General features: G+C 46.0%; 1 protein-coding gene across 1 annotated transcript in view; it reads left to right on the top strand.

Moving 5' to 3' along the window:
• Positions 1-22,355, top strand: part of LOC124802680 (lipase 3-like) — a 268,556-nt gene that overhangs the window by 67,952 nt on the left and 178,249 nt on the right. The window contains exon 2 of the mRNA XM_047263609.1: positions 11,476-11,617. Within this exon, the coding sequence (XP_047119565.1) occupies positions 11,498-11,617 (120 nt within the window). The 5' untranslated portion in view covers positions 11,476-11,497. The remainder of the gene's footprint in view (positions 1-11,475; positions 11,618-22,355) is intronic.

The raw sequence follows: 22,355 nt of genomic DNA, 5'->3' as shown, positions 1-22,355 counted from the left end.
GAAGGCGAAACAACGTAAACAGAGATCGCAGAAGCGACATAATAACAGGCGCGTAACGACCGAGGCAGTAGAACTGCCCGAGGAAGCAACGACGGCTGATGGGGTGCGTCAACCGATACACCGGCCCGACGCGATCGATCCTAACGTACCAGATGAGTCCATGTCTTCACCTGCTACCGACGAGACCGTGCATTTGAGAGGCACCCACATGCCTTGCTCATACTGTGGCATCAAGCAGTCAGGCCTGCAAGATGAGTGGTCTGCCAAGCGAGTGGGTTCATTCTTATCTATCGAGTAACATGAGCTCTAGTACTCACAATTAAGTTACAAATTATTCTCCTGTTAGAATATTACGCAGCGGAAACGGATAACGCACATCTGACTATTAGTAATTTACACAACTCTGACTGTTCACTACGCACTGGCAATACCACATTTTCTTTCTTATTTAACGGCTTTGATCAACACGTGGCCATCGCACTGAATATGAATGGCGCACACATTATAAATCCTGGGTATCATGACAACATACTATTCGAAGGAAAAGGCCACCAATCTTTTTCTTTTCACTATCTTATTTATTCCGATAAATTCTATAACCTAAACACACAAATTCTATAACCTACAACAATAACACATGAGTAATTCCGCCCAGTGGGCATGGCTTTACATTGGTGATTCTCTATCTTATGGTCTCGTAATTATTTAATGCTACGGTGCACTTTCTGGATAGGATGGAGGATCTTTTTCTATATCTCACACTTCGACTCTCACACCCATCATCACGAAATTTCCTCCAGACCGAGTGGTACAAAAAGGAACATGCATAACCCACTGCCTCTGAAACTATCTTGTTACTCTCCCATGCCAACCACATATACTTAAATTTCATGAAATACATCACACTGGCAACATACAATACAAAGAATAGTCACAACGATATAATCACATCACTTTCAGCTTTCCCACTTCAATTAGTATTTATCCCAGTTTCACACGACACTGCCCCACTTCGTAACTTTTTTTTCCTACTATGAACTCTGGAGGATATATGCACGTCTTCCTGTGCAATGCAAGCCAAGTGGCGTTGCTGGATAGACGGCTGACTCACCTTGCTTCTCTCTCAGAGCATTATTGTTTGAATCAAGTGTCACACGGAAACATAACACGCAAAGTAATATTAAGAACATATACATCACACACGCGAGTCCTCAACTGATACCATGGACGAGTATTTCTCTTTATCCTGTGTCTCATGCACAGATTGAGACTCACACAGTACTCACCACGTGGAAGTACTCGTCTCTAATTTCAAGTCCTGCACACGCCATTTCTTAACTATTTCCAACTTATAGTACACACGCTAGTAATTCAGCTTAACTTAAGCACTCGGAAGTATTTCAACTTATTGCTACACGTGGTTTCATTGTGACTGTTGGTCACTTCCGAAGATTACTACGATCCCTTTAATATTACCTGCCTGACATTTAATTCTCCCCACAAAAGTTCCTGAAATAGAGAAATTATTATTCCAAACTACTCTTAAGTATTTCACATGCATACCATGTCTCTACTCTTTTGTCTTTACGGAGCACACCTAAGATAGGTCTTACCAACACTAGATCCAGCGGCAGAGTGCTGAAACATGGCCGTTCTTCAGGTCATCTCGCACCTCTGTCGAGGTGGGGGAAGACCATGCTACCCATTGGTCAGCCACATTTCAGGCGCTCAAAGCTCAGGTAAATCTCATCTCTTTGGTTCCACCAAAGGTGACCAAAGGACCGTTTCAAAGATGATCATATATTGCACATTCACTATCTGTGGTTAGCAGACGACCATACTTTCATACATTTTGCAGATCTCACCAAATTGGATGTAGGGATTTATTTTGTGGGAGTGCACATGTGATCAATTAAATAAATAATTTGTCATTCTTTCGTACACTGGTATCCGGCTTCGGTGTATTAACTGAACTTGAGTTATTATTACAAAAAATATGTTGTTCTGACAACAATAACGAAGAATGTTGTACCTATTTTCAATGTCGGGCGGTACTGTACCCTTTCACATTGTGGGGATGAAGGAGATCACCGAAGGCCTGTCTCCAGGGATACACCCACGACTACGTATGCCTCCCGAGATCCAGTGTTATCGACCTCCCTGGGAGAGTGGCCGCAGGAGATGGAGATGCAGGATGAGTTTCAGGTCCCGGAGGATCCACCGATGCCGTTGGCCGCGTCAACGTTGACGACAACAAACGCCTAGGCCGGGATGAGACTCGCCGCTTCTTCCCTCTTCGTCCTGAAGACACTCCGCACCACGAATAGCATCCATCTGTAATACCAAGGACAGCCGTCACGACTTGATGTGACGGACATACCACCTAGCAACAATCAGTGTCAACGGCATTACTTCTACACTCAAAACACATTTTCTGGAGGATACATTATGAGCTGCGGTTCTGGATGTTGTTTTCCTTCAAGAAGTCCGACCAGGACTCTGTCTCAATAGTTACGGATATGGCGCCTACACCCTGTCTTCAGTTGTGGGCGGAGGAGGGAAGGGACTATGGCAACTGATGTATCCCATTTACCATCGGCCTGCGGAGTCGCTCTCACTATTCATACACTTCGTCTGGTGAGCCTGTAGGCTCCTTTCGGAAGCGACAAATGAAGTAAACGCCACATCTTTCGTCCCGAAGAAATAGCAATGCTCTTCCAGGCCAATGCCGACCACTTGGTAGTGAGCGGAGATTTCAGTTACGCGCTTAGACCGTCCGACCAGATGCCGCACCAGATCACCTGCCCGGCACTTCAGGCTCTTGTAACGGACTTGGCTTCACTGGACACATGGGTCATACAATACGGCGATCGACATGAATACACATACTTTACTAGCCATTCCGCGAGCCGTTTGGATAGAGTTTACATCACACGGGACCTGCTATCGGTAGTTGTCGACGCTGAGATGTGGCAGCGCTCAGGGGCCATCTATAAGGGGCGTTTGAAAAGAAACGAGCCGGAGGCATAATTACGGAAACCTGTACCTGTATGTTAGAAATATTGACCCTGGCTGTTGAGACACTTGTCCCACTGTGATACAAGGTGGTTAATGGCTGTCTCATAAAATTCCCAGAGTTGCGATGTTAGCCATTTCTGCACTTACTGGTGGACGTCACGGTTCTTCTTTGACCAAGATGGCCCCCTTCTGTTGGCCGGCCGGTGTGGCCGTGCGGTTCTAGGCGCTTCAGTTTGGAACCGCGTGACCGCTACAGTCGCAGGTTCGAATCATGCCTCGGGCATGGATGTGTATGATGTCCTTAGGATAGTTAGGTTTAAGTACTTCTAAGTACTAGGGGACTGATGACCTCAGATGTTGAGTCCCATAGTGCTCAGAGCCAGTTGAACTACTTGAACCCCTTCTGATTCACTTCCTGCAGCACGGGACAAAAGTGAATGCCCAGCGTTACTCGCAAATCTTGACCACCCTTCGCAAAGCGATCAATCAAAACGAACAGACAGTTTCACGCCTGAGGTCATTCTGCTCCACGACAATGCAAAGCCTCATACGGCCAACGAAGTCGCTGCACTCCTGGAGAAATTCAAATGGGAGGTTCTCGGCCACCCTCCATACAATCCGGACCCCTCTCCCTGTGATTACGCCATTTTTGGTCCCCTTAAACAGGCTCTGAGGAGCAAACGATTCACCTCGGACGACGACGTCCAGCTGTACGTGTGGAACTGGTTAACATTGCAGCCGCGGGAATTTTATGAAACAGCCATGCACCGTCTTGTGTCACAGTGGGACAAGTGTCTCAACAGCCAGGGTGAATACTTCTAACATACAGGTACTGGTCTCTGTAATTATGCCTCCGGCTCGTTTCCTTTTTAACGCTCCTTATAGCATACGTCTGTACTGTCACCACCTCCGCCACCGCGTCCCATGCAAAAGGGGTCCATGGCACCCCAATGTGGCACTTCTTGATGAGTTAAATTGCAGACGCGAAGTTGAGTCCAGCTGGAGCAGACGTCAACGGCTTTTACCCGCCTACGATTCCACACTTCTGTGGCCGTTATGGTGTGACAAACCCGCCATTGTGTACCTATCGACGTGACAGAGATCGCTGGTATACCAAGACCACTGATTTCTACTACATTGTTCTCTGTGAACTGGCTGTGCAACCGCCGTCGCCGGAACGGCAATGGCACAACACCACGTCAAAGCACACTTGCTACGTATCACTGTGATATGACTCGTGGGTTTGCAGGTGCATGCGAGGCCAACTAATGATACACTGATGAGGGACATTCCCTCCACCATATCACAAATGCAAGGTACGGTGACCTGTATGTATCACAAGGTCTTACAACGACTTCGAACATATGGTCGCCTCAACAAATTTAGATCATTGGACCTTACGCAACGAACTTGGTACGTCAGTGTGTACATAGCTTCTCAGCGTAAGCATTACGCCCACATATTATCAATGACAGACGTAATGGTCGGGGATGGGGGCAGTGTTCGGACATGTGGTGAACGCTGGTGTAGCTTTTAACAGCCATTTTGTTACTCTTACTTTACCCTTCCCCAAAGGAGGAGTTGGGCTCACTTACGTCAAGCACAGAGAACTGGCACTGTACCATCACTCAATGTGGCAAAATTGGCTTTCACGAACAGATAGCCCGATAGCACAGGTGGTCCCACACAAATTGTGCCCACTGGTACCTGTTGGACGTTTGTGGCCCCGGCTATCTCATATTACGATGTTTCTCGTGCTATATACCGGGAATTATACCGGAGACACGGAATCCGACGGAGAAGATTTGTTATAGTGGCCGTCAGCACTGGAATTCAGCGAACAACAGTGTTTGACGATACTCCACAGTCGACTGACTGGATGCAAGTTTGGCTTGCGACCCACGGACTCTTCTTGTCCATTTTTTGTGTGGTTGACGTGGTATGTGTTCACTAACGAGAAATTTCCGATCTGACACCTAACTGACCTAACTGTTGCGCGGTGGTAGATACGGACAAGCACAGACTGAACTGTGGCTCTACACGCTAATGCTGAAAACTGCTCCGCCATATACTGGCTTTCCTCCTACGCTGGTCCTTTACTTATACTGTGCCTATGGACGTCTTTCATCCCGAGACCGTCTATTTCCCGATGACAGGGATGGATGCGATCAATTAGGTAAATGGAATGGCGATACATTATATGTACCGCGACGGTGAAAAGAAAGTCCTCGAATTGTGACAGTCAGGATGGATGAGTAGATGGCCTTATCGAACAGAACGCAATACCGGAACTTTTTTCCTAACTACGCTACGGACCATTAAAATTGCTACACCAGGAAGATGACGTGCTACAGACGCGAAATTTAACCGACAGGAAGAAGATGCTGTGATATGCAAATGATTAGCTTTGCAGAGCATTTACACAAGGTTGGCGCCGGTAGCGACACCTACAACGTGCTCACATGAGGAAAGTTTCCAACCGATTTCTCATACACAAACAGCAGTTGACCAGCGTTGCCTGGTGAAACGTTGTTATAATGCCTCGTGTAAGAAGAAGAAATGCGTACCATCACGTTTCCGACTTTGATAAAGGTCGGATTGTAGCCTATCGCGATTGCGGTTTATCGTATCGCGACATTGCTGCTCGCATTGGTCGAGATCCAATGACTTTTAGAATAACATGGAATCGGTGGGTTCAGGAGGGTAATACGGAACGCTGTGCTGGATCCCAACGGCCTCGTATCACTAGCAGTCGAGGTGACAGGCATCTTATCCGCCTGGCTGTAACCGATCGTGCAGCCACATCTCATTCCCTGAGTCAACAGATGGGGACGTTTGCAACACAACAACCATCTTCACGAACAGTTCGACGACGTTTGCAGCAGTATGGACTATCAGCTCGGAGACCATGGCTGCGGTTACCCTTGACGCTCCATCACAGACAGGAGCGCCTACGATGCTGTACTTGTGAAGGCATTGCTAATTACGCATATAAAATTTTTTTGTGATTTTCTTTAGATTTCTATTCTTTTTCTTTTGTTCATATGGGCATTTCTAATTGTGATTATGTAACAGTCTACTGTGGTTTTTAAATGTAAAGATGTAATTGCGATTATTTCGTTTGCCAATGGATAAGTATGTTTCTTGCTTCGTACGTGTGGTAAAGTTTGTAAAGTTCTCTTTTGAAATATTATTAATTGTGGAAAATGCAGTCAATAACGTTTATAAAGATTTATGTAATTTACGATAACGATATAACATCTATAGGCATGGGACAGCGATAGTGATATCGATAGTCGAAAGGTTGTTGTGTAGTAGAGGGGATGGTGGATGGTGTATCTGTGAAGCGTGCACGGGAAAATAGTACTGTGTTTTATGAAAAGCATACGTAATTGTATGGACAGTGATACCGAACTATCAGATTGTTAATTCTCTTTACGACTGCGGTATGTAATGCCATCGCCAGCGAACTTTAACAGCAAATAAACCGGACTGTGGAAGTGCCGCTAACATTACTTTGTTGTGGCCGACACTTATTGTGTTTTTATGCGAATGAACTTTGCTGGTATTGGTTTTGGGTGGTGGAACGGTTGTCTATCACATTCTATCAGGCCGTGAAATTGAAGACTTTAATTAACTGTGCAATATAAATGACTTTCAGTGGTGTTGTCGAAGTTTGAAATGCGAGAACAGAGTGGACATTGTTTACGGTATGCTTCACAAACAAGAACAATTCTATGAACATGCTATTTGTGGCTAAGACTATATGAATCTGACGAACTGTATAATTATGGACGATAGCGTCACGGACAGTGCATAAAGTGTAAAAACGAGCGATGTCTACGTAATGTACTTTGAAAGAGAGGACATGTCAACAACGGTCGTATACTGGTGTCTTGTGGTTTGTTAATCACCAGGGGGTTAATGATACAGCTGTGCCGGAAATTTATTTGCGTTTCGCCGGAGAAGATCAACCAGCGGAACTGCCTGTATCCTGCTCTCATCATCGTAACCCGCCGACATCGTGCTGCCTAACGCAACGCTTCGTATGCAACAAAAAGTTAAGAGATTTCCCCGAACGCTATCCCCTGACCTAGAAACTTTCTTTTCTCTATTAAAAGTATAAGAATTACAGACTCTATTTAATTAAATTCTTTGTTTAGTTTATGTTTGCTTTCTGCGAACGAAAATAAAATTACAATCAGTGAATTAAAAGTTGCCTGGTAGTCATTGTTGAAACACCAGCAAATATAACCTTTTTCCTCTCATTAGAACTAATTCTCCTTGCATGTCAAACCTATTGTTGTTATTTTATGTAGTTTTATATATTGTTATGGGACTAGATATATGACAGTGACTAATAAGAGTATTTTGTCGCGAAATATGGCTTCGCGCGAAAATTACGGCGACCGCCATAATTACTTGCGTTCTGACCAATAACGTAAAAGCTGCTATTCCCGTATTGGTGCATTTCCTGACATGTCGGCGGTCAAATCACGTAGGGACTGTTTACACAGTAACAAAAGTTTTTGATGTTGTATTGCTACGAGTCGTAGTATTAAGAGACACTGGTTATACTCAAAAGTGGGTAGATGTATGGTGAACCCCCCCAGTGTTCATGCGATTATTAACAGTATTGTGTGTGATTCACGAAATTTTGTCACTTTTCCTAATTCCTTTCAGATATTGTCTTACATGTCTTTGAAGTTTCAGAATATATATATACAATTTTGTCGGTTCAGGTTAATTTCAGAGCAGTTTCTCGTCAATATTAGAGTTTTCAGTTCATAAACAAAGTGGGATTGTGACAAATTGAGAAGTATAACAAAGAGTGTGGTTTTCCAACTAGAATTTTGGATAACTTCACAGTTCAGATTTTGATAATTATTTTTCCTGTGGGTTGAGGTCATCACATACTCAACAACGAACCTGGGTGCACGAATGGCAAAAAGTCATTTTTTCGGATGAATCCAGGTTCTGTTTACAGCATCATGATGGTCGCATCCGTGTTTGGCGACATCGCGGTGAACGCACATTGGAAGCGTGCATTCGTCATCGCCATACTGGCGTATCACCCGGCGTGATGGTATGGGGTGCCATTGGTTACAAGTCTCGGTCACCTTTTGTTCGCATTGACGGCAGTTTGAACAGTGGACGTTACATTTCAGATGTGTTACGATCCGTGGTTCTACCCTTCATTCGATCCCTGCGAAACCCTAGATTTCAGCAGGATAATGCACGACCGCATGTTGTAGGTCCTGTACGGGCCTTTCTGGATACAGAAAATGTTCCGACTGCTGCCCTGGCCAGCACATTCTCCAGATCTCTCACGAAATGAAAACGCCTGGGTAATTGTGGCCGAGCAACTGGCTCGTCACAATACGCCAGTCACTACTCTTAACGAACTGTGATATCGTGTTGAAGCTGCATGGGCAGCTGTACCTGTACACGCCATCCAAGCTCTGTTTGACTCAATGCCCAGGCGTATCAAGGCCGTTACTACGGCCAGAGGTGGTTGTTCTGGGCATTGATTTCTCAGGATCTATGCACCCAAATTGCGTGAAAATGTAATCACATGTCAGTTCTAGTATAATATATTTGACGAATGAATACCCGTTTATTATCTGCATTTCTTCTTGGTGTAGCAATTTTAATGGCCAGTAGTGTATTTGCCGTAGTCGTTCATGAACCTCACCGACCAGTTGGTGTGTGCTGGGTATGAGAAGAAGTTGAATAACAGACGTGATGTTTCCACGATCCCCATAGGATAACAGAAACAGGCTCTGACTGTGTGCAAAGGCGTCAGACACTACGGCGGTTGACGACTGGTGATGTCCGTTGAAATGACAACCGCCTCTTACCGGCCACCAGCTTGGATAAGGTGATCACAAGGGGCAAAATGGTTGTTTTTAGTTCACATGGTGTCATAATTTTTGTCTATGGATCCCTTGTATAGCTGATTTGTAATTTAAAGAAAAACATTGTCGTGGTGCACCTCGGTGGTAGGAGGGGGAGACATCGTTGCCAGTCCTCGGCATTCGACCCTGCCCGCCTTGCCTCCTCCACCCTGCCTCCTCCACCCTCAACACTATTTTTTTCCTTTCCTGGCACATTCTGTTATTCGCTACTCGCACACTTAAAATTTTTTCCTTAAGTAAAAGAGTGAGTTGTGAGCGACACGTACAACGTCAGGTTGTCCCTTTGTCTCAGAATTAGTCTTTTCTTTTCCCGCGTGTTTTGCTGAGCTGCAAGTGTCTCGCTTCTCAATAGCTCCAAGTGATAACTTTCTTAATGTCGCATGGCGCGGCTAGTGAGTTTCGGCATTAATACAGGGCGAGTCAAAATTCCTTGGACACCTTCATAAGTTGGAAGATTAAAGGGAAAATTGAAATGTGATGATGGGAACATAGGTTTGACGTGGGGCGCAACTTTTGAAGTGAATGTCATTCATGGACGCCATCTTGAAATCCGCCATTTTGGATTCAAATCTTTTTTTTAATGGGAAGGGAGCTGTATGACACATCAAATAACACTCGCTTGAGCTCTAGAATTGAGTGGTGTAATTTGTTTTTGTCTATCTTGTACAGTTTAGAAGTTATTAATGTTCAAAGTTACCTTGATACCGACTCATGTCTCTCTTCGTTCCAAGTGATCTAAAATGGGTCTGACACGTGAACAGAAGATCGAAATCATCCTTATATCAGGGGAACGCAGCTACCGAACAATAGCAGCTGACTACAACAGACGGCACTCAGACAGAGAACCGGTATCGGACAGCACGGTGGCTCACGTAATCACCAAATTCCGGGAGACGGGCTCTGTTCACGATAGGGCACGTAGTGGGCGACCAAGGACTGCCACCAATGAGGAAACTGCAACTGCGGTTGTTGCGTCGTTTGTGAAAAGTCCTAAACGAAGTACCCGTCGTGTGGCCCAAGCATGTGGAATAAGGCCAACCCTCCATTGTCCAGATACTGCACACCAATAAGTGGCATCCTTACTAGATGCAGCATCGACTTAACGAGGATGACCCTGATCGCCGGTTGGAGTTCTGCCAGTGGGCTACTGAACAACACGAACTGGATCCTTCGTTTGCCAAGGGCATACCGTTCAGCGACGAGGCGTATTTCACTTTGAACGGGGAGGTTAATCGACATAATTGTCGATACTGGAGTGACGCAAATCCGAACTGGGCTGCTCCCAATTCGAGAACACAGTCCAGCGAAGGTGATGGTGTGGTGTGGTGCGGCATATGTGACACCCGCATCATTGGGCCATTTTTCATTTACAACACCTTAACTGCACGACAGTATCTGATGCTGCTGCAGGACCTTGTGTTCCCTTCCACACTGAACGCTGACGGCATTTTCCCATCTTATTTTCGGCACGATGGAGCCCCTCCACATTATGCCATTGGCGTCCGTGAATGGTTGGAGGAACAACTGCCAGGGAAGTGGATTGGTCGCCGTGGTCCCGTGGAGTGGCCGCCGAGATCCGCTGACTTAACGCCCCTTGATTTTTATCTATGCGGACATCTTAAGCAGATAGTGTACGCTGAGAGCATCCGTGATTTGAGAGACCTGGAGGAACGCACACAGCACGCCTGTGACCAAATTGCAGGAGACACTCTCCTTCGTGTGCAGTCAGAATGGTTGCGGTGACTATAGTTGAGCATCGCACGCGATGGACAACACTTAGAACATGTGTTGTAGCAGTCGGTATCAAGGTAATTTGCCAACTTTCATCATTAATAACCTCTAAACTGTACAAGATAGACGAAAACAAATTACACCACTCAATTCCAGAGCTCTAGCGAGTGTTATTTGGTGTCATACACTCCTCTTGCCATAAAAAAAAATGACTTGAATCCAAAATGGCGGATTTAAAGATGGCGGTCCTGAATGACATTCACACCAAAAGTTGCGGCCCGACGTCAAATCTATGTTCCGATCATCACATTTCAATTTTCCCTTTTATCATCCAACTTAATAAGGTGTCGAAGGACCTTTGACTCGTTCTTTATAAATAACTGTTTGGCCGCGGGTAACTCAGCGGGCTGCAGCTAGTACCTAATAACTCATAGACACTTACTGACGAAGCTATGATATAAAAAACATACGACTGCTGTCGTGAAAGCTCTACCCATTTCTGGAAATTCATCAGTTGCTCTTGTGTTAAGTCACATCTCCGGCAATCCTAGTGGCACCTACGATGAAATCTCGCGCACCGCTCTTAACAGATACTCTCCACGTTCTCGAAAAAGGCAACTATCGATTCTGAGGCGGGCAGCTGTGCAATAGTACGCTCACACAGCTGTCACCTGAGAAATAATCTGAGAAACTGTGGAGGTGAAAATGTATTTCCCGAAAGGTCAGGACTGTGGACAAGGGTGGACAATTTTCGCTGTCGCTTTGTTCTCTGCTCACACTGAGGCTGACTTTGCTATCTGTCCGGCAGGGCCCACCGCAGACCAGAGGGGATGGAGCCCGCCAGCCTGGTGTCCGCCGCCGCCTCGCTGCTGCTGGCCGCGCTCAACCTCACCTTCCCCCCTCCACCCGGCAGCCAACCACCGGCAGACCCGGCGGTCTGCGCCACCATGGTGAGCCTCCGGCGACGCCTCCGCGTCACGTGAGGTGTGTTCCATCCAGTAGCACAGAATCAGGGGAAGAGCTGCGACATTTGCCGATTGCAATTATTGTGCTACTGCTAGGGCTCTCTGAAAAGTTTACAGACAGTTTCTGCTTACATTTTCAAACTCAACTACTAAAGAAGAGCAAAACCAGACTCCAAGATGAGATTTATAGGTTGCTGCGGGCCTCATATTTCGTGATACTTCAGCATAACTCAACGCACAGTAGTGTGTGCACAAAAGAAGCTGCCCGTTTCTGGGACAGTGGCGCTGGAAGGATGGCGAAGGGGGGAGGGCCTAAATTACATGCTGTAGCTGTTCAATCTGCAGTAGATCGTACAGGTTATATTAGTGTTAACAACGATCTGACAACTGCAGATGTTTATTGACACTAGTGTGTCACTCGAACACCAATCCTGACATATTATAAAAATGGATGGATGTGCATACTGTATGTTACTGACAAGGGAACCTCCCCATCGCACCCCCCTCAGATTTAGTTATAAGTTGGCACAGTGGATAGGCCTGGAAAGACTCAACACAGATCAATCGAGAAAACAGGAAGAAGTTGTGTGGAACTATGAAAAAAATAAGCAAAATATACAAACTGAATAGTCCATGCGTAAGATAGGCAACATCAAGGATAACGTGAGCTCAGAAGCGCTGTGGTCCCGTGGTTAGCGTGAGCAGCTGGGGAACGAGAGGTCCTTGGTTCAAATCTTCTCTCAAGTGAAAAGTTTACTTTTTTTATTTTCGGACAATTATTATCTGTCCGTCCGTCCGTCCGATGCGAGGTAACTGCGCCATAGTATGGGGACGCTACACCTAAACAAACATCGAAACACACGACGTCAGTCGACTACAGCGCACGGAAGAGAGAGTATTCCTGCTAACGAGGCTCCCTGTCTAGCAGTTAACTGTTCGCTACTTTTGACGAGAGTGCATTAAGTACGTGAGATGTATTCCGTGGGCAATATGAATCCAGAAAATATAGCTCGCGACTTCAATAACAACCGCACGGTTTTGCGGTGCGGTCGCAAAACACAGACAGTAAACATATTACAGTGAACAGAGACGTCAATGAACGAACGGCCAGATCATAACTTTGCAAAAATAAAAAGTAAACTTTTCACTCGAGGGAAGAATTGAACCAAGGACCTCTCGTGCCGCAGCTGCTCACGCTAACCAACAGGACCACGGCGCTCCTGAGGTCATACGATCCTTGATGTTGCCTATCTTGCGCATGGACTACTCAGTTTGTATATTTTGCTTATTTTTTTCATAGTTCCACTCAACTTCCTCCTGTTTTCTCGATTGACCTGCGTTCAGTTTGTCAAGGCCTATCCACTGTGCCAACTTATAACTAAATCTGAGGGGGGTGCGATGGGGAGGTTCCCTTGTGAGTATGGGTGTATATTCCACATCTCCTCCTAAGCCGCAGAACATATTTCAACCAAACATGGTACACCCACCAGCCACTCAACAGAACCTATGTATCAAAGGATTGAGGGTGGGGGTGAGAGACTTGCAACAAACTTTACACATAATTTCACACGTTTGCAAATCTTTTTCTCCCTGACAACCCCCAAAAAATGATGAAGAGAAAAAATTTATCGCTTACTATACTTTTGCTGTTCATACGGTAAAAGAGTCGCATAAACCATGGCCTGAGTTATTACTTATTTGCGGGACCCCTCAGGGGCTCAGCATTCGTTTGCTTGGTACAGGCTTGGTGACCCCAGGGTTCCTGAGCTGGGGACTGGGGAGCACCAGCAGTCCTCTCTCACTGTAAGCTCTGGGCATGTTTCAGCGACTAGTGTGCAGTGCGGCGGTGGCAAGTCCTGTGTCACAGGGAATAGGGGTCTTGCCTTCATTGACCGGTTAGCGAGGACAGTAAAAACCTCTATAAGAAACCTCAAGGTACGCTGTGCACTAATGAAATGGATGGCTGTTGAGTTGGAACAGTCGTTAACGGACAACCTCTGGAGAACCAATCACAACTCAGTTGTGTATGGCTTCCTCAGGCATGTAAGGCTATGTCTAGGTGGACTTGTACATCCACAGCTACTCGTGGAAACAGAATGGATCCCTCCAAATTTTCGCTTCCTCCTCCCAGCGGAAAGGAGGGCCCCAGAAAGGTACCAATACCCAGTCAAATAATAGGGCTCATCTAACCAGTCCTCCCAACTCAGAGCTGTTTCAGTATTCCAGTTTGAATAGTAACAGGATTCGTGCTGCTTGTCACAGCAAGTTTTTGTTAGTTAAAAGGAAATAGGGAAGCTTTGAAAAATTCTCACCCTTTTACAATTGAAAGGGTTCAGAGTGAATTGCAGGTACGCTAAAATCGGTTAAGCAGTTGTGAAATGGGATACTGTTGGTGGAAACCTCAAGTTTCTAAGAAGGGACAAACCTGCAGAAGGCCAAATATCTTGACTAATATACCACTGAGACAGAGCTGCATTCCATATTAAACTATAGCGAAACTGTTCCGACATATAGTGACCTGGTGGACTGAAGACTAAAGATCTCGTGGATATGATGGAGTGCCTAGCAGAATATTAAAGTACTGTGCTGCACATGTTAGCCCTGTATTTGTAATTTTTGTTTTTAGAATGGTCAGTTTCCCGAACGATTAAAGTACGCAGTAGTAAAGCAGAAAGGTGTGCAGTATACTGCTGTATCCATTTTCAGTAAGCTACCTCAAGAAGTAGTAAAGAAGTTTTGCTATTTGCGGAGCAAAGTAACTGATGATAATCGAAGTAGAGAGGATATAAAATGTAGACTGGCAATGGCAAGGAAACCGTTTCTAAAGAAGAGAAATTTGTTAACATCGAGTATAGATTTAAGTGTCAGGAAGTCGTTTCTGAAAGTATTTGTATGGGGTGTAGCCATGTATGGAAGTGAAACATGGACGATAAATAGTTTGGACAAGAATAGAATAGAAGCTTTCGAAATGTGGTGCTACAGAAGAATGCTGAATATTAGATGGGTAGATCACATAACTAATGAGGAGGTATTGAATAGAATTGGGGAGAAGAGGAGTTTGTGGCACAACTTGACTAGAAGAAGGGATCGGTTGGTAGGACATGTTCTGAGGCATCAAGGGATCACCAATTTAGTATTGGAGAGCAGCGTGGAGGGTAAAACTCGTAGAGGGAGACCAAGAGATGAATACACTAAGCAGATTCAGAGAGATGTAGGTTGCAGTAGGTACTGGGAGATGAAGAAGCCTGCACAGGATAGAGTAGCGTGGAGAGCTGCATCAAACCAGTCTCAGGACTGAAGACCACAACAACAACAACCACAAGAATTAAAAAATCTTAGCACTAATCCACGCGCTTTCATATCGAAACTGAAGAGTTTCCTCATGGGTCACTCCTTCTATTCTGTTGAGGATTTCCTAGAGAAATTAAGCTGATTCTTGTATCATATTCATGATTCCGTTTACTTAAACTTATGGCTTGGCTTTTTTGGGTTCATAAACATTATATTTTATCTGTTATTACTTTTATGTTGTAATTTCATGTACTGACACGTTCCATGACCTGCTCAATTTGGTCCTACGGAAGTACACGTGTAAATAAATAAATCGCCAAAGAAGACCTGCAAGTTGAGTGGGCCCAAGAAAGCTATGTATATGTGCAGAATATTATGAAAAGGATGGAAGCAGACCTGACTAGTCGACTCGTTCATCTGCACATTTAATAGCACTGAGCTCCCAGAACATATTTAGGTTGATTTTTACGAATCAGGCATATAGCACTATTTCTTCAACTCAGTGCATTGTTTTAAATGTCAGTGCTTTGGGCCCCACACCACTCTTGGATGTGAGAAGCCACTTCCGGCAAATGCGGTAAGGCTACCCAGTATGAAGTCGGATGTTCATCTCCTCCAAAGTGTGTGAATTGCTCTGGGGCTTACCCTGTCTTGAGTAGGGACTGCTGCCTCTGCCTTGAAGAATGGAAGATACAAGAGATCAAAACCATAAGGCGGATCCACTGTAGTGAGACCAAAAAAGATTCATAAGGCTGTGCAGCTTCAGTTGTCAAACAGTGATATCAGAAAACTGATGCTGCTACACAAATGGAGGTGACAAGTGTCAGCACTAGCACCTGCGTTTGACAGCATAGTTCTGCTGCTGCTGCTGTTGGTACTTCACTTCCTTTCAAAACACCAGACAAGCCCGTGATAGCTGACGTTGTGGACTTCCTTGCTCCTCCAAACATGCTCTGGTCCACTGTCCAGCGCTCCCACTACTACTGCCGTGGTTGTCGCTCTGAAGCCTACCCAGGGCAAAAAGCCAGAGGCCAAGGATCCCTGACGGAATCATGAAGTACACAGTCTGATGATATCGACATCATCCTCTCTAACGTCTGTTATGATTTTTCCGTAGAACTAATGACCCTTACATCAGACAGGGAAAAACATTTTGACCCAACATCGAGCCTCCACCTATACAGGCTCTTCTCCCTGGTAGAAAGACAGAGTGAAAGTGCAACAGCCATGATAGATGGCTCACAGTGGAAAATAATTGGGATCAGGACGCTTGTTGAGAAACTAAACGTGCTAGCAGAGGAACTCCCATTGTGCCTATGTTTAGAATAAACGCATTTTAAAGCCACTGATGCCTCTGTAACATAGGGCTATAACCTCCACAAAAAAGATGACCTGACTGAGGACAGAGCCAAGGAATGGGTTGTTGTTTTTATCAGTGACACACACCACTCCTCTGTTCTTTCCTTGGTTACTGACCTACAAGCAGTGGTCATTGCAGTTCATGTGGGCCAGAAGATCAGCATGTGTTCACTGTACTCAACTTCACAAGATGTGATAGACTCTGAGGCTCTCAAGGGCATTATTGAACAATTCCTCCGTCTATTTCTCTTACTGGGTGATTTCAACGCCCATACCTTATGATGTCTTCAGAACTGAGCATCCTCAATATGGGTAGCCCCCCACTAATTTCTCAGCTACTTCTGGATAGCCATCGACATCTATTTCTGCTCTCCCACCGTTGCAGACTCAGGTCAGTGGAAGCAACAGATGACCTACATTCCAATGATCACTTCCCACAATGGATCCACTTACTAGATGTAGGACCGCTAGAGCACAACCCATCGAAATGGGTGGTTAGCAGGGCTAACTGGACGCTGTGCAGCCAGATGGAGACAGCTAGCTCCGTGATTGACCAGGGAGTGTAGCTCAGCAATTCGAGACAGGCGTGTGGCTCTTTCCTCGTTTAAATGCCGCCCAACAACAGACGACCTCATAGTCTTTCAGGTCACGAGAGCGAAGATTCGACACGTATTTAAAGAGAGCAAGAAAAAGTCATAGCAAGCGTTCCTGGACCCCATCAAACATTTAATTTGTTGCATAAAACTATGGGAAGCCACCAGGAGGATTTCCAGTAAACACAGGCCTTTACCTATAGCAGCAGTGCTGAAACAGGGGCGTCTCCAGACAACACCCGGAGACATCGGTCAGACTATGGCAGAGCATCTGGCAGCTTTTATTGCTAATGTCAGCCTGCATCTGGCGTCTGGTCGCTGCCGTGTGACTACAGAGACAGGCAAGTTGGAGTTTAGAGCTAACAATTCTGATTCTTAAAGTTGTCCTTTCACCATGTAAGTAAGAACTGGAATCAGCACTGTCTGAGACTCGTGATATTGCACCCGGTCACGGCGAAATCTGGTACTGCAAGGTTCGACATTTGCCAGCAGCGTTAAAGGAAACCCTCCGCGAATGTTTTAATCTTATATGGCAGGTAGGCCACTTTCGCAGTTCGTGGAAGAGGTAATTCTATTACCTCCCCTCAGACCACGAAAATACCGCACATGTCCCTGTAGTTACTGGAGTGTCGCCTTTACGAGCTGCGTAGGAAAGACACTGGAGCCGATGATGAACCTTCGCCTGATCTGGTTGTTGGAGACCAGGAAACTCCTTAGCTGCTCCCAGTGTGGACTGCGGAGGTCTTGGTGCACTGTCAAAACCTGACAGTACTACAGGCAGTCTTTTTAGCAGATTTACCTACGTAAAAATCACTGTCTCGGCGTGTTCTTGGATATCAGTAAGGCATTCGACACTACAACATCCTCATGCAACTCCTTCAGTGTTGCTTTCTTGGCCACCTGTACCGACTAAGCGGTTTTTTAGGTCTTGGATTGGTGATGTGCTGCCAGTCAATTTTGAACAGGAGAATGGTGATCCTTAGAGCAGTGTTTTGGGCGTCACACTGTTTGCTATAGCCATAAACAGATTCACGTCTACGATAAGAGATCCTGTACAGTGCTCTTTATTTGTGGACGATTTTACTGTTTCCTGTTCCTTCTCAGTACTGCAACGACGACTTGTCAGTTACAGTTTACAGTGCGGAGGTTAGAAGAGTTGCCTGCAAAGAGGAATTTTCATTTTCCCAAAGGTAAGTGTGTGTGTTCATTTTAAATGTTGTCGTCATATTTTTAATTTGCATTTGAGGGGCCTGTTCTATATTTTAAACTCTGAGTGACATTTTTGTGTCTCATTTTTGTCCTCAATGTATTGTGTTTACCACGACCGAGAGACCTAAATTCCAGAACCAAGAAGGGACTGAATATCGTAAAGTGCCTTAACCACAGGTCATTGGGAGCGGACAGGGTGCGCCTTCTCCAGTTTTATAGGGCTTTCGTGCGTTCACAGCTAGAATATGGCTGCACAGTGTATGAGTCAGCGAGCCTTTGTTACCCGAAGATTATTGACGCTCTCCACGATGAGGGGTTTAGAGTGGCCGCAGTTACTGGCGGGACCAGAACCCCATACCCAGGCTGGGGAACCGCCACTCACCATCCGGCGGCAGTTCCCCACGGAGCGTCAGGCACGTCAGTTCCTCACAGCTCCTACTTCACCTGCATACCATACTGGGGCTGGACCACCTCTGGAACGTCTTTTATCCAATCGTACACGAGCAAGAAGGCCATTTCCGATCTGCGTGCAGCATATGGTGGAGCCACGTGGTATGGAGCAAATACAGTCGCAAATACAGTGTTTTAACCATCTGCCATCTTACTTACTATAGATGGTTAAAATGGCTCTGAGCACTATGGGACTTAACATCTGATGTCATCAGTCCCCTAGACTTAGAACTACTTAAACCTAACCTAAGGACATGACACACACCCATGGACGAGGCAGGATTCGAACCTGCGACCGTAGCAGCAGCGCCGTTCCAGACTGAAGCTCCTAGAACCGCCCGGTCACATCGGCCGGCGCTTACTGCAGGGGCCCAGAGTAATTTTAGATTTAGTGCAGCACGGAAGAGGCTGCACTCATTACTGAAGGACTTTTAACTGAGCTCCACACCATTAGAGCTGTGTTCACGGATGGGTCGAAACAGAGGGACGCTTTGGTCACTCTGCTGTTTTATCTGATCGTGTCCTCAAGGTCCGACTGCCTCAAGAACAACGTCCGACATCGCAGGCCCTGAAGCAGATGAGGCACAATTCGACTATTAAATTTCTTGTATCTTCCGAGTCTCCGATTGCCTTTCACACTCTACAACGCTTGTACCCAGCATATGAAGTAGTCCGAACTATCCACGACCCCCTCCTCCAGCTACAACGTCTGGGGAAGGAGGTGTCATACTGCTGGGTACCAGGACACATGGGCACTGCGGGGAACGAAAGGGCAGAAGTAGCGGCCAAGGAGGCGTGTCACGATTATCGGTTAGAGCGGTGTGCCATCCCACTGCATGTTGTCGCCTCGCTGTTGAGATACAGAGTCTCCGGCTCGAAAAGCCCACCGCGCGGCCGCCGCGTACCTCCTTCCAGCCGCTGCGATGGAACGTGGTTCTCCTTAGACGTCTTCTCATAGGACTCAGCCCCACGAGGCATGGCTTCTTGCTTCGGTGGGAGAACCCTCCAATGTGTGGTAGTTGTGGCATACAGACCTCCGTGCGCCACATTTTGTTAGATTGTGTTTTATTTTCCTACTAGCGGGCAGCGCCAGATTTGCCGCCAGATCTGCTCTCTATTTTGAGTAATTTTCAAACGAATATGATGACAGATTTCAGGTTTTGTATTTCGTCTGACATATTTTTGAAAATTTTATGGAGATGCTTTCAATGTGTTAGCAGTCTGGATCACCGACGTTTTTGTTAGTGATCAGGCAGTCACGTTTCCATGTGCCTCTATTTTAGCTCCTCTGTTGTATTATTTTAGTTTTAATCCCAGGTACAGGACGTTTCATTTTTTGTCCGTTGTCTTAAGGCGTGTGAGAAGGTGTGACTTTGTGGTCAAGCCGAGTGAGGTGGCAGTTTACAAGTACGGCGCTGATAACTTGGCCGTTGAGCGCCCCTAAGTTCCAAACACACCCGCATACACGCTCACAAGGACTCACCCACAACACGTTACAAAAAGGAAGTTACCAGTAGCGCCCATTATCGCGCCCCTCAGTGACTGCCACCGCACGTTCACCCACTGCCCCTACGACCACCAGTGCTCGTTCCTGGGCGTTCCCATACCATCAGGCATAGACCAGCTGCTCTGCCATGTTGCTTCATCTGCGTCATTCTTCTCCAGAAGAGCGTCAAGCATCGACATCCCACGACAGAGTAAGGGCCCACTGGAGGGGACTCATGCCTACCGGTCACAACCAACTGTGGGCGCCCATCGCATACCGCGGGAGGCAACCGACAGGACGTGGCTGACTGTGGACTCGGTTCGTCCTGTCGTGCAACAATCTCCCGCTGACACACCATGTGGTCGTCCATTAAATAATTGCCAACAGTTTTCGTCTTGGATAAGATTTATTCTTAAAACTTAGAACTTGATGACTGAACAGTAAAATTACTACTGGTTCACCAAAAGGTTACTTATCACATTTAATATGCAAAATGTAAAGTGGAAGTAGGTGCCAAGGAATAACTGGTGAAATTACACACAATTTTCAGTAACACTCTTTATTCAAATTTGGTGCAACACTTTACGATATTAAAAAAAAAAACAATCATTTAACGAATAAGTCACAATTCACAATAGGAAAGGACTTTTAAATTATTAAATTATTATAAAAAATTTCACGCCAGTAAAAGGCAAGTACAGGCAAGCAATTTAACGTATACAACGCGACGCTGTATAATATTTCAAGCTCAGCTGAATTACAGGTGAATTTGACTCCATTCATTAAATGGCGCAGAATCTAACTTGTCTGCAACATATAAAGACAATCCTGTTTACAAAAGTTCTTAAAACAGGAAAACCAAAACGCATGAGCCACACACACCGGTGGAGGGGGGGGGGGAGGGAGCGAACACTCACAGTTAATAACATTAACATTTCAAAAATATATAAAAAAAACAAATTTTACAAATTGCTGCCAGTTAACTTACGGCAAACACACACGCTCGCAAGGTAGGACTTGCGAACCTTTACGTAAGTTACAGCTCCCATATGAGCAGGAATTCGTTATGCAATTGACTAGTTCTTATTACGAGGCAAAAGGAATTTTTCTTCTTTCTTAGAGTACCTTTTACACGTGAGGTTAGTAATACTAGTTATGGCAGGCGAGAGAATGGATCAGGTCTTAGTGCCTTGCATCTTAAACAGTACAGCCATTGGTGCCACAGACATGGCAGAGGCTAACAGTCGAATAACCCGTAGGTAAGCTGGGAGGGGAAAGAAGCAATCCGAACCACAGATTTACTCCGACTCCCGCCCCCCCCTTTCGCCGTCAAAAGTGGACAAACGGACCACCCTTTCTAATATTACCACCTTCCCGCGGGTGGGCAGAGGAGAATGAATGGCGGGAAACCCGCCAAAATATACGGCTGGAATAATTAACAAGAATAAGTAAACTGAATTCAATTACACCTCATAAAATCTGTTAACAATCAATACTCAACGTCTGGTGCGTTACGACTCCCAGGACTGAACCAACGCAGCACCTCTAAATGCTGTGCCGAGCCACCCGCTGCCAGCCGTTTCAACGGACACAGGAAGGCGCGCCGATTTTCAGAACCTCCTCCCCGGTCGACAGGATACGGCTGAACTGCAAATTAGGCCCCTTGCGGACCCACGCTCAGGAAGATTCATTTCGCGACGAGCAGTTAACGCCCCATACCACGGAGCCGCTGCTCGTGTCGCTTAGTTGATGCCGCGGTCCGCGTGCTGTCCCTCTAGCACCGGCAGAGAAGTCGCTTCTTGATGCCCCGACTGCCAACTCTCTCCGAGAGCGCATACATCCACTTCTTAAACCCACGCCAACAGCCCACTTTTCCCCTTTCCAGCTAGAGGGAGACACCGAATCCTTCAATTGCGACAACGGCGCCACCTCCAGAAAACGGAGGGCGACTGCTTCACGCTACGCGCTGCGACGCGCTTTTAAAAGCTAACTTTACTACGGCTCAATGACAATACCAGTCAGCATTTCTTCTGAGTGATCTATTCTTCTACATAGTCTGCATAGCCCTATAACGGCGTTGTGTGGGAGCACGAAATCCTGCTCGTAAGAGCTGTTGTTCTGAGGTCGTAGCCATGGTTTGACTGCATAACTTTCACTCTCATCAACTTCAGAGTGTGTCTCAGGAACAGAATCAGTAAGTGGCCCGAACACACGGAAGTGGTCTGCTGCAGGATGGTGGGAGAGGCACCAATATCCAACTCAATTTGGCGATGTGTTCTCGGGTTCTGAGACTCGCGTGTGGCCGTGAATTTTTTTCGGGTGCCTGTCAGATAAA

This window comes from Schistocerca piceifrons, chromosome 6, assembly GCF_021461385.2.
Source record: "Schistocerca piceifrons isolate TAMUIC-IGC-003096 chromosome 6, iqSchPice1.1, whole genome shotgun sequence".
NCBI lineage: Eukaryota > Metazoa > Arthropoda > Insecta > Orthoptera > Acrididae > Schistocerca > Schistocerca piceifrons.
This window is presented reverse-complemented; position numbering and strand designations above follow the sequence as displayed.